The sequence below is a fragment of the Trachemys scripta genome, chromosome 9, assembly GCF_013100865.1.
Source record: "Trachemys scripta elegans isolate TJP31775 chromosome 9, CAS_Tse_1.0, whole genome shotgun sequence".
Classification (NCBI taxonomy): domain Eukaryota; kingdom Metazoa; phylum Chordata; order Testudines; family Emydidae; genus Trachemys; species Trachemys scripta.
This window is the reverse complement of record NC_048306.1, coordinates 101569008-101581076: the sequence shown is the minus strand read 5'-3', so window position 1 is coordinate 101581076 and position 12069 is coordinate 101569008. Positions and strand designations below refer to the sequence as shown.

The 12069-nt window shown below is 50.1% G+C and overlaps 1 protein-coding gene across 2 annotated transcripts in view; it reads left to right on the top strand.

Annotated features, from left to right (window-relative positions):
* The window catches only part of FGF12 (fibroblast growth factor 12), a 284962-nt gene extending 273169 nt beyond the window's left edge, over positions 1-11793 (top strand). For both annotated transcript variants that reach the window (XM_034782300.1, XM_034782299.1), the window contains exons 4-5: positions 2676-2874; positions 11459-11793. In XM_034782300.1, coding sequence (XP_034638191.1) covers positions 2676-2874; positions 11459-11577 — 318 coding nt within the window. In that variant the 3' untranslated portion in view covers positions 11578-11793. The remainder of the gene's footprint in view (positions 1-2675; positions 2875-11458) is intronic.
* Positions 11794-12069: the final 276 nt, after the last annotated feature.

Genomic DNA, 12069 nt, shown 5'->3' with positions numbered 1-12069 from the left:
CCACGAAAGCTTATGCTCCAATACATCTGTTAGTCTTAAAGGTGCCACAGGACCCTCTGTTGCTTTCTATATTTTATGATCACTTTGTGTTTCCCCAGAGGAGTCTTTGATATCAGCTGCCACTGGAGTTATTCCAGATTTACACAGGTGGGAGTGACTTCAGAATCTGGTCCCACGTCCGGTCAATAACTGGAAAAGTAACTGGAAAAATGGACTCTTTCCCCCAACATATCTACATCCTTTGCATCTTCTGGTCAGGTTTGCTCACTGAGCAGCCTAAAGCAAAGGTTTGTTGTTCTTACCCTCGCAGAGCCAATGCCGTTTTGGGAGAATGAGGTGGATGTTGGTCTGCCTTATTTACTATCAACAAAGGCATCAGCTAAATTCCCGGTGCAGAATCTTTATTGCTAGTGACAAAGTCTGAGTCCGAAAGAGCACAGTGGGTTTCAAGATCCCAGGACGCATTGGCAGGAGTGGCCGTTGGAGAGAAACCTCTTTGTCTTTTAATATGAACGGAGCCCGTTTTGTAAGGAATCAGTGAAAGAGGATAAATATGGACTCCCATCTTGCGATTCCTGCACGGTTATTTTGCTGCCTTACAACCTTCCTTTACATTTTGTAGCTGTTTTGCTTTTAGAGGAGAGCAGTTTGTTTTAGCAGCATGGGACAAATCCACCCTGATTTAGGTTATAAGTTCCTTGGGGCCAGGGCCATTTCTTTTGTATGTTTGTACTTTATTTAGCACCATGAGGCTAGTGGCTACCACAATACAAATAATAATAATTGGATTATTTAAATACAACCTATCAATCTGATCGCTAGTATTTCTGAAAGAGTCTGACCCCTTGGTGTCTAAACATTACTGACTACAAACCAAGGCATAAGCCTATAAAGGGAGAGGAGCACTATATCTCAATGTTTAGATGGTGAAACTGAGGCACGCAGAGGGGAAAATGACTTGCCAAATGTCACAGAGCAAATGATTTCCTCAAGGTGAAATCTGGACTAACCCCCTGGTACTCTCACTCCCAGTCTAACTGTGAGACCACCAAGATTGAGGCAGACCATGATAGGAGTTTCAGGGGATAATAAGGCTTCCCCGCCTTGGTAAGGTACTTTGAGATCTTAGAGGGGTGAGCACTGGGGAAATATAATTTCTCTCTTCTTTGTTAGTGTGTGTGGCCCAACACTCAACTCTCACAGATCTTAGAGCACAGAATTGGTCACTGCAGAGTTGAGGGGGAAACACCAACATAAGAGGCCTGTGTCTCCACCCCACGTAAGCTGTGTACTCCAAGTCGGGGCAATGGCTGGGTGTTTTGTGTCTGCCCGTCACGGCAGTGACTATAGAGAACTGATATCGGGAGATTGCCTGAAACACTGATAACTGGAAAACTGCCTCATATACCTTTCTAAAGGACTGGGGAAGGCCATTCTGGTCCCATTGCATCCCCTCCTCTCACCCTCAGAAATACTGATTTTTAAGGAAACCAGAGAGATTGCATCACACACGGCCAAACAATCCATTGATTTGGGTTGGGTTTTTTTCATTTTCAATGTGTGCGGTGCTAATGATTGGTATCGACTTCACTACATGCAGCCAGGAACTGGACATTTTCTGCTGTACTTTATCTTCTCTGGCTTCAAGGCCGACTGCCCATGCAGGTCTGTTGCGTATCAGATTTATTGCCATACCAGCAATAGTTTATGTAATCCCCCCAAACCACTTGGGGATAGTACTATAACCCGGAGTGATACTGAAAGCTCCAAAGGCTCCCTTTTAATTGTGGTGTGTAGAGAGCATGTTGGCAGCCTCACTGAAGGGTCTGTAGGGGCTGTCGCAGGAGCAGGGATCGAATGCTGTCTCTTTCTAGCCATTTTCGCTTCTTGGTCAGGACTGAGCCCAGCGCTGTTGGGACTGGGGAAATGGGGGTTACATTTTTAAACCAATTTTCATTTATCTGTTTTTTTTTTTTCGTATTCAAACATTTCCAGGCTTTGTTCCCTCATTTCCTCGGTGCCCCACTTTTTAAAAAATAAAATGCAATTTGGGGCTTAACCCCCCATCTCTTATCATCCCTTGCACCCCCTCCCTTCACAGCGGCCTTTTGCCAGAAGATGGATTCTGCATTTGTTTAGTGAGATCGCCGTTTCTGATGCTGGCAGCCACACGCTTGCAGACCTTGTTGGGGAGGCCAGGCAGGGACCGGAAAAGAAGAGGAGTGACAGAGCCGTGATGCTGCGGCCCCCCTTTTACACGGCAATTATCAAACACACTCTAGATTGCTGCTACAGAAACACCCAGCCACAGGGCTTCCAAAACTCTCCATGGCTCCTTGCACCCGCTGATCCAGGCTTGAATGTGCAATGGCCCATATCTGTGCAAGCTGGGTGTGCAAGCACTTTGAAAGCACATCCACTGCAAGCTCTCTTAACAGCATGGGGTATGGTTCACAATCAACCATAGAGCCTTCCGTTTTAGGAGATAGTTTCTAGATCTACATATTCTTGCTCTCCCTATATTACTGCTCTCTCTGTATATTTTTCTCTCTCTCTCTCTCTCTCATTAAACTGGCTGTAACAACAGAGAACATTGATTATCTCCCAGTGATGCCTGGTTTAAGTGATTAGTGATTAATTCCTTCCATTGCTTTGTGTTCTCTCTCTCCCTGCAGGAGATTTTCACACCAGAGTGCAAATTTAAGGAATCGGTCTTTGAAAACTACTACGTTATTTATTCTTCCACACTGTATCGGCAGCAGGAGTCTGGACGAGCGTGGTTCCTGGGGCTCAATAAAGAAGGTCAAATTATGAAGGGGAACCGGGTGAAAAAAACCAAAGCCTCGTCCCATTTTGTACCCAAACCCATTGAAGGTATGGAAAGTTCCCACGCGCTGTCCCATGGGGCAGATGTGAGCCCCGGGGGGTAAGGGGTAGAGGGGAGGCGGACTGTACCGTAGTTCAGCAGACTGGGACAGCGGTGTAAGAGCTTCCGAGTTGAAACACGCTGCAACATCAATACTGGAGTCTGTCTGCCTTTGCTGTGAGCCCTGCAGTGCGTCCCAAAACGCGAGCCGGCAGGTTGGGTTACTAGAGAACGAGCTGTATACCCCAACCAAACGGGGGCATGGGCTGAGTAAAGAGCATAGTACAGGGATGGTCAAACCTTGTACCTAGGTCATAAGTTCAAATACAACCTTTGTCTGAAGTGGCCACAATGTGTTGCCGTCTCTGATAGCTCCTTGGAAGCCCTTGTCAAGAGTCTGGGGAAATCTCAGTCCAATTCCAAGTCACCCGGGTATCCACCTTGCAGAATGTGTCTCCGGTGAGAAAGCCGGGACATAGACAACGAACTACCCAGCCTGTCCTGACACCCCGGGGCAGCTCGCCTTGATGCAACCATCCTGTGGTCCCCAGGGTTATTCACCCTAGTGCCCTTCACAGGCACTAACTTTCCATTGGAAACAAACCCAGAGCTTTCCTCCTGCTGGGTGACGAAAAGTGAATGGTCTTGTTCCCAACAGAGATTCCTCAAGGAGGAGGGAGGGGCCTAGATCTGTATGGTCAGTGTCAGAAATATTTACCTAAGACAAGAACATTTCAATGGGTTAGCATTGCTCTCTCCAGCTTCTCCATGTCTTCCGCACCTGCCAGGGCTTGGCTACTCACCCAGAGTTGCACCTGCTCTCTAAAAGTGGGGGTTTTAAACTGGTTTCATTCAGCCAGGGCACGAGGCCGTTTGGTTTAAAGCACACTTATTTCAGTTTAGCTGAACTCTGTTAGCAATGGGTTACAGTTAAACCGCAAAAAGCTGAGATAAGAGTGTCCACATGGGTTTGCACTGATAGCCGATGCAAACTTGCGGGCAGACAAACCCCTGACAGACGCTGATACTCTGCCTAGCATGAGTGGCTGAAATCCAGAACCAAACTTCGTATCAGGGCAAAAGGAAAGGAGGGAGGAAAGAAAATAAGAGCGAGAGAGAGAGAGAGATGCTGAGGGCTGGTCAACACACACAATTCCGCCAGTGTAACTAAAGGTGCAGTTTTTACCCTGATGTAGTTAGGCCAGTAGCACTGCGTGTGTGGACACGTATGTCGGCTTAAACCCGGTTTACAGCAAGTTAGCTTGTGTTGGTAAATGTACTTGCACAAGCTGAACTGACAGAACCAGCTTTACCCTTCTAGGAGCCTGCACACACCGCGGCACCAATCTAACGCCAGTGCAGCCGGCGTGCAGGCAGCCGAGGCACTGCTCGGGGGTTTGCCTGGGATGGATGGTTTGAATTAGGAAGCGTTTTCTCTCTTGCTAACAGAAATAGCAGAACAGAGCCCAGGCTCTGACTCTGGAGCTGTCAGGGGCTCAGAACAAGGGCTGAAATGGCTTCAGCTTTTCGGTGCTGCTCCCAGAATGCGTTGTCCTTTGCGTGGAGGAGGAGGCTGGGCTCTCTGAAGAGTGGAGATGAGTGTCAGGAAACCCCTTCAGGCAGGTGGCTGAGACAGATGAATTCCAGACCACATGTGAACTCCCCGGCAAACCCTTCCCCCCAAACCGATGCAGAACCTAGGCCTGAGCCTCTGCGCCTGCCAGTCACTGGCTCTGAGTCGAGGATGCTCATTTTTGGGACTCCCTCCCTGGAGTATGCAGCCGGCCTGTTTATCTCACCTGGCCTCCCCCACCGCTTTCTTGTCTGTCTCCTCCTCACCCCCCGTCCCCAGTCCGTTTGGGACTGCAGTGGTTTCCCCAACAGCAGCTGGGTTTGCCCTTGTGGCAGGTATTTCGGTGCTGCCTGGCTGTGTGCGGTGGGGGGTCCCTTAAAGCGAGGGATTCCGTTTGCTGCTAAGTATTTGGGTTTTCGCGCGGGGCCCAGTCGGTGCACGGTGCGCGGATGTCACTGGGAGATGGATGCCACACAGCTGGGAGGCACAGAGGCCTGACTCAGGGCCGCATTCTCATTACAGTAGATGCTGCTGCTGCTTCGGTTTCTGAAAGCCCAGCGCGGCCCTGGCGTTCCTTTCCCTCGCCTGCATGCCTCCGCCCGCGCGAGCGTCAGTCGTCGCTGTCCTCCAGAGCGAGCAGGCGAGCACTTTAGAGCCCGGCAGCCGCTTTAAGGAGTCCTCCCCTGGGCTGCTTTGCCGCCCGCTGCTGCATCCAAGAGTTGGCTGCCCCCCAAGCAAAGGCACGTGTCAGCCTGCCAAAGCCTTCCGCTGTCTGGGGCCGCGGCACGCGGAGGGCTCTGTTCCCAAGCCGAAGATGAGTGGTCGGCAGCAGAGGGGTTGGAGTGAAGTTGGCTCCGTTCCACCCCCACCCATGAATCTGAGATGGGCACAGAATATTTTTCGGGAACTTCCCGGCCAGGGTGAAGACCCCGGATGGCTCTCTAGGGGGTGGGGGATGGAAGGAGGTGACCTGTATAGCACCGTTCTCCCCCAAGGCTGTGTGTGGGACTGTTTACCTCTCGTCCTGGTTTTGTAGCTCCACCAGCCCTAGAGCGCCCCGATCCTTTGTGGGCGACCGTAGTAGGGTGGCTCCTGTCTGAGCAGCCCTCGTGGCCAGGGGGACCTCCACAGGGCACTGCCTCACTTTCCCTTCTTCAAAACTCCACCCAGTCTTGCTCATCCAATCGCAGCCCTACTTGGGGTCTAGTTTCTTTATTAACACAAAGTTATAAAAACCCTAACACAAAAACAAATCTTACCCCCTGCCTGATAGTGGGCACAGCCCCTCTCCCCGGAGGTACTGTCCCTTTCTGTTGTCGGGGCAGCAGGAGGAAATGCAAGGGCTAGGCTGCTCTCCTTGCCTTCTCCCAAAGCCCCAGCTCTCTTCTCCAGGGACCACTGCAGGAGACCCTCCCTCCTAGCCGCTTCTCTTCTGCAGTTCCCTTTCTACATCTGCCTCTTTGGTCTAACCTCCCTCTGACCCTTGAAATGCCCCTACAGCAGGGCAAGGCTATTATCTCTATTCTGAAGAGGGGGAACTGAGGCACAGAGCGATTAAGAGACACACCCAAGGTCACACAGGAAATCTGTGGGAGAACTGGGAATGGAAGCCAGGTCTTCCAAGACCAACGCTAGTGCCTTAACCATTGAACCAGCCTTCCTCTTCATTTGGGAATGTGACCCCCATGAAGGCCATGAGAGTTAGTGCTAGGTGGTGTGTCTGTTGAGGAGGATTTTTGCCTGCTGGAGAAGAGAGGCACCACAAACTACATATACAGAAATCATGTCACCCACCACTGAATGGCAGCCACCTCTGGGGTGAAACTTGGCAGCAGTTTACCAGTGTGCACAAAACTACACGGCAGCTTAGTTTAAACAAGAACTGCAAAAACACCAAAAGCTCCGTGCTCCAGTAGCTAACAGCTAAGGGAAATGTGTTCTTTTACTTCAACTGGTAAAACGGTTGCTTCTGGAGTCAGAAGTTCTCCAGTACAAGTGCTAACAGGCAGAAAACTAATAAACGCAAAACACCTCCGAAAATGCCTTACAATGGCTTTTCTATACAGAAGAGGCAAGTTTTAAGGCCCGGTGACGCTACAAAAATGCTTTCAAGTCCTACAACCTGAAGGGTATTTGGGAATCCTTAGTTAATGTATGGCAAGGTGCCAGTTTGGGATACAAACACACCCACTGTACACTTCTTTTGATATTGTAATGTTTGGTTGCTGGGGCCTGAACTCAAGGAGCCATTAAGACGTGAGCCTGCGGCCTGAGCCAGGCCAATTGGCATGCGTGGAATCACCGCTTGGGCCCGGTACAACCTTTTAAAGCCATTTCAATCTCTGTCTACAGCCTCAGGGACGGAACCGATCCTTTGCCCCTCCCCCCCCAAGCCAATGGGAGTCTTTCCATTCCCTGCTGTTGGCTTTGGATACATTGGGAATACTTGGCTGCTTATATCCACTCTGCCCCTTGGTGGGGGTATTTCCTGCTTCACTCTCTAAAGTTCCCGCATTTCCCCTTTCCTAGCACTAGGCCCTGGAACCAGCGTGCAGCTCTTCCTTCACTCAGCACAGAGGCCCCAGGCCTGCTATTGCAGCTTGGTTTGGGCAGACCTCCTCTGTGGTGGTGAATGGCCCGTGGGTCGCCCGGTCCTACCACCTCCCTGCCTTCCTGGCAGGCTGGGGTGCAAGGGGCATCATACAGGGGCCCCCGACTCTTCCCCAACTCTTTTCCCATACTCCAGTTCTGCTAGATCAGAGCCCTCTGTCACCACGGTGAAGTGGCAAGGGGGAATTTCTCTCCCAGGCGCTGTCCGCATTAGGAAGATGTAGCGAGTTCAACCCCAGTAAACACAGATCATTGTCTTTGCTTCTAGTAGGCGCTGAACAGCATTTAGGGGGGCATGGATCAGCGTTCACATCACACTGCCCGTCAGTACCTGGCCCAGGCCGGGGCAGCTAATGATCCAACCAGCGGACCAAATTTGTGATGAATCCTGGTCACGTGCCACCTGAGGCATGTTGTGCATATGCTAAGAAAAAGCAGCATTTAAAAACCTGTTCATTAGCCTTTGCTAAACACAGCTGGTTTTCTTGTGTCGTCGGGGCCCTAGAAATGCAGGATTTCGCACAGAGTCTCTCCCACGCTTGCTTCGCTGGGCTCCCACTGAAACCCTCAAGCTAGATCCTGAAGGAAGAAGAGGGATCACTTTCAGCAGGTGTTTGGTAATAAAAGTGCTGTCACCCATGGACGTGCTGTGGTTCCATTTGGCGGCATCCTGTGTGTTTAGCTGCCAGGTAGTGACGAGCTCAACCGTCTGCAACTCACATCATCTGGGATTTCCTTCCAGCCTTCATTGCATTCATTAAGGCAGTAAACCAAGGTGCATAATGACCTGACTCCCTTCCCACATCTGGTGTTAAGTCAATTAAATCTCTTCAGTGGAGCATTGACTAACACAAGTGACCCTCCTCCCATGTCTCGGGGGGGCGACACCCCGGGCAAAGTTCTGCATGTGGAGTGGTGGCGTCCCTCCAATGATGCTATGGGTGGGCGAGCCAGGACTGGGGCAGAGCCAGGGGCATGTACTGTTCCCTCCCCAGCTGTGCCGCACCCACTAGAGTAGGGAGGTGGAGTTTGGTGCTTCTACACAGTGCTCCCATTGGCGTGAGACTTCCCAAGTGGTGTGTGCTGCTCGGACGCCCAGCAGCCAACGGTGCCCAATGAAATGGGGATGTGGGATTATATGGCAGAAGCGGGGAGGGACAGGGAAGTGTGTATGGTGGGGGACTTGCTCCGGTTGGTTATTATAGAGTTAAGTTAGTTCTGCCATTATTCTCTCTCAGCATCGTTATCCACTTTCCAGGCACGAGATCAATACTGTGGGATAAACCGTTACCCTGTTTGTGAAGGGGATCGATTCTTGCACTCTCTCTCTTTGAGCATTAATTCCTTCCCCCTCTTTGGCTACGTCCGATACAGTGTGTCAGCTGGATGGTTCCAAACAGCTAACCGCACTCCCATGGAAGGCAGACATACACATATAGGCCTGGGCCGTGCTCTCAGCACCACCAGCTTTCTCCCAGCACACTGGGATCTCCACATCCTGTCGTGGAGTGACACCTGATTTACAGCGGAGCGAGAAAGGGGAGTCTCAAGCCCCCAGCATTAGCCCCCTTGATCTGAGATCCGGTGAACCAAACTTCTGGGTTCCCGGAACCTCCGTCATGTGCCCCATCAGAACTATGGACCATGCACAGGCTTCATTGCTTATCAAGAGGTGCTAGGAGGGCTAATTAGCCCATGACGAGAGCGTGCTATTTACGTAGGATTGTTGTTCTGGCTTCTGTCCCTGGAGATGCCGTTTTCCCCACAGCTTTGGATGCCTCACTAGCACGCCAGCAAAGCGAGGTGCGGTGCGGTGGGGGTGCTCTGGGGTTGTTCTGTAACCAGTGCCCTTCACTTGTACATACCAGGTGCTCCTGGCAGGGAAGGAAACTCCCGTGTGGGTATGTGGTGCACAAGAGCGCATTAGTTGTGGCTTATTGACAAGACTGAACCAGTTTGCACTATGGATAGCCTGCTTTGCCTGATAGCTGAGTGACTCATTGAACCAACCTGTCCCTGGGTGAATGGGATTCCAGCTCCAAAGCTAGTGGAGATGGGAATTGTGAGGGACAGCAGGAGATGTGAGAGGCTGATTTCGCCACCCAGCCCTCCGCCATTTCACACTCACGCGACTGCCAAAGCTGTGGGACTAGCCCACAAGTCAAACGGTGATCCTTCACTGCCTAGTCCAAGGGGCAGCCCAGAGCTACTGGGGCGCATGGCGAGCACTTGGAGTGGAGGCAAATGATGATGCTATGTGCAAGGCAAAAGCGAAGCAACACAGGCAGGGGCTATTTGGCAGTAATGGTGATGACATGGATGTGTGCACAGTTTGTGTCAGTCTCGTGGCCGGCAGGGCAGAATTCCTAGATTTTATGCCCAGTTCTGGCACTGACTCAATGTGCAAACTTGGGTAAGTTCCTTATTCTCTTTGCTTTTCTTTTTCCATCTGAAAATGGCTTTCTTGATCATTTTACCTACCTCAAAGGGGTGTTATGAGGCCTAGTTATTGTGTGTATTTAAAGTGCTTGGAGAGCCTTGGAGGGAAGGTGCTGTATGGTCAAAATGGTATTTTTCATTGGTCAAGTTTGCAATGCAACATCAGTTACATTAGTGCACACCTGACGGCACTTCATCTCTGCCTTGTATTGTTATGCCTCACTATAAATGTTTATCTAGATCGGAGTAAAATGCAAAGTACCCGTGCCATTTCAATCTAGCCCTAAGTGGCAGGAGTTATTCCTAAATCAGGGAAAGGCTATAAACATAAGGACTCAATTCCTCTTTCTGTAGATGAAGACTGTTTTCATTTCTTCAGCTGTTTTGGAATGGAATTAGTTTGTTTGATGTTGTGTTTATGTTCTTGACGATGAGCCAGAACCGAAGCGTTGCAGGCTCACGTCTCCCCTGCTTTACACGGTCCGCAGTCGTTTCCACGACAATTCTCTAGCAACTCGGGACGGCCGGACGGACGGACAGACTGCAGGCCTGCTTTGCACAGGCAAATGTGTAAGACTGGCAGGATCAGGCCTAACATCCCCAGAATGGGGCGGGGGGAGATTTGCAAGCTGACCCCATCTCCCGTTCTCATCCCCAGGATATTGGGCCTTGAAACATGGCTATTTGGTGACTGTTAGAGCAATGCCGGGTTGAAGAGTGGCCTCATGGGGTAACTCCTGAGACCCTTATTCAGCACTGAGTCTGTGTGTACTCCTGCCTTTCTCAGGGCTAGATCATGCTATACACATGCAGCCCTTAGAAAGAGACAGCGGGTAGGCGCATCGCCCCAGGCAGGGTGTGGGCTGGTGCTGGGTCTCAGAGAGGGACAATTTCTCCTTGTCTCTCCAGCTGCACTGCAGGGAGGAGTAATAGGGCAGCTTTTTATAGGAGGCCATAAACTCCCCTTCCTGCATGGCCAGCCCCTTCTGCTGACTGCCTCATGGGGGGAAGGGGCGGCACAGAGTCACGGCTCTGTCCACTTCCCACCAGGTTGCTCCCGGGGAAGCGGGGAAGTGTTTCTCCCAGACCTGCGATGCCCACACCTCCTACATGGCCACCCAAGGGAGGGGATCCTTTCTCCTTCCTACTTTGCTGCACAGCCACTTAAGAGCATGGCATATTCTGGTCTGCAGTGAGTTAAATAGCAGAGACTGACTGAAATGCTCTGTTTATGGCTGGAGGGGACAAAGTGAGTTTCAGTTGGAACCACAATCTGGAGCTTGAAGTCCCTGCAAGGTGGGCCAGGATGCAAAAGTTGGTTAAGAACATAAGAACGGCCGTACTGGGTCAGACCAAAGATCCATCTAGCCCAGTATCCTGTCTACCGACAGTGGCCAATGCCAGGTGCCCCAGGGGGAGTGAACCTAACAGGCAATGATCAAGTGATCTCTCTCCTGCCATCCATCTCCACCCTCTGACAGACAGAGGCTAGGGACACCATTCCTTGTTAGTTTGGGGGGTCTCATTGTTTCTTGTCAGAGATTAAGGACAGGGGAAAGGGGCTAACTTGTTGATCTGCTGCTAATATTGGCATTGTGAGCTAATGTGCAATGTTGTGAATCGAGATGTTCATTTTATGTGTGTATATATTTGTATGTCATAAAAAACATGGAGAGTAAAGAGCCTTATCTGTGAGAGACCAGAAATCCTTCACTTGTATTTGTGCCTCTGGGAGGGGGTAGACTTAAAAGGGTCTGACTGCCAGCACAGGCAGAGAACCATGAATAATAAAGGAATATATTACTGGGATATTCAGGCTTATCTGTGTGTGTGTGGCGGGAAAGGGGGCAGGGGAGGAGGAGACTAGTTTAGGGAAAAAATGCCCCACACATAAGCAAATGCTAATTGTGGTCCAAGAACTCTGTCTCTGGGATAGTGTGAAAGCTAATTGTCGCCCTTTCTGTTTGCAGTGTGCATGTACAGAGAGCCATCGCTGCATGAAATTGGAGAAAAACAAGGACGCTCAAGAAAAAGTTCAGGGACACCAACCATGAACGGAGGCAAAGTTGTTAACCAGGACTCGACATAACTGACAAACACCCCTCTCCCTCTCTTCCAATTCTTCCCTTCCCACTCACCTCCCCACTCTGCCGGCAAAACCACACCGAGATGACAAGAAACTGAGCAAGGCAGGACCTACCGGTAGCGGCTAGGATTCTGAACTCAAACATCTTTCTTCGTGTAGGATGAGGAAATCGACTCCCAAATCTTGCCTGTTGCAACGTTTCAAAAAAAAAAAAAAAAACCCGAAGAAAAAATGTTTTAAATCAGGACTCCATTAACATTTTAAACGCAAACTGTTTGCTCTTTGATCAAAAGGAAAAATCTCTTCTCTGCTTAGTAATAATAAATAATTATTAACTAATACATAATAATAATAATAACAATAAAGATGTTACCTTTAAAAATAAAAAAAGCTTTTGGAGAATTGAACTTAACACATGATATGCTGAAAACAAGCCAGGCTCTAAAAACTGACTTCTCTGTGCTTTTGTGTTATTCTTTGCTCTCACGCACAAAC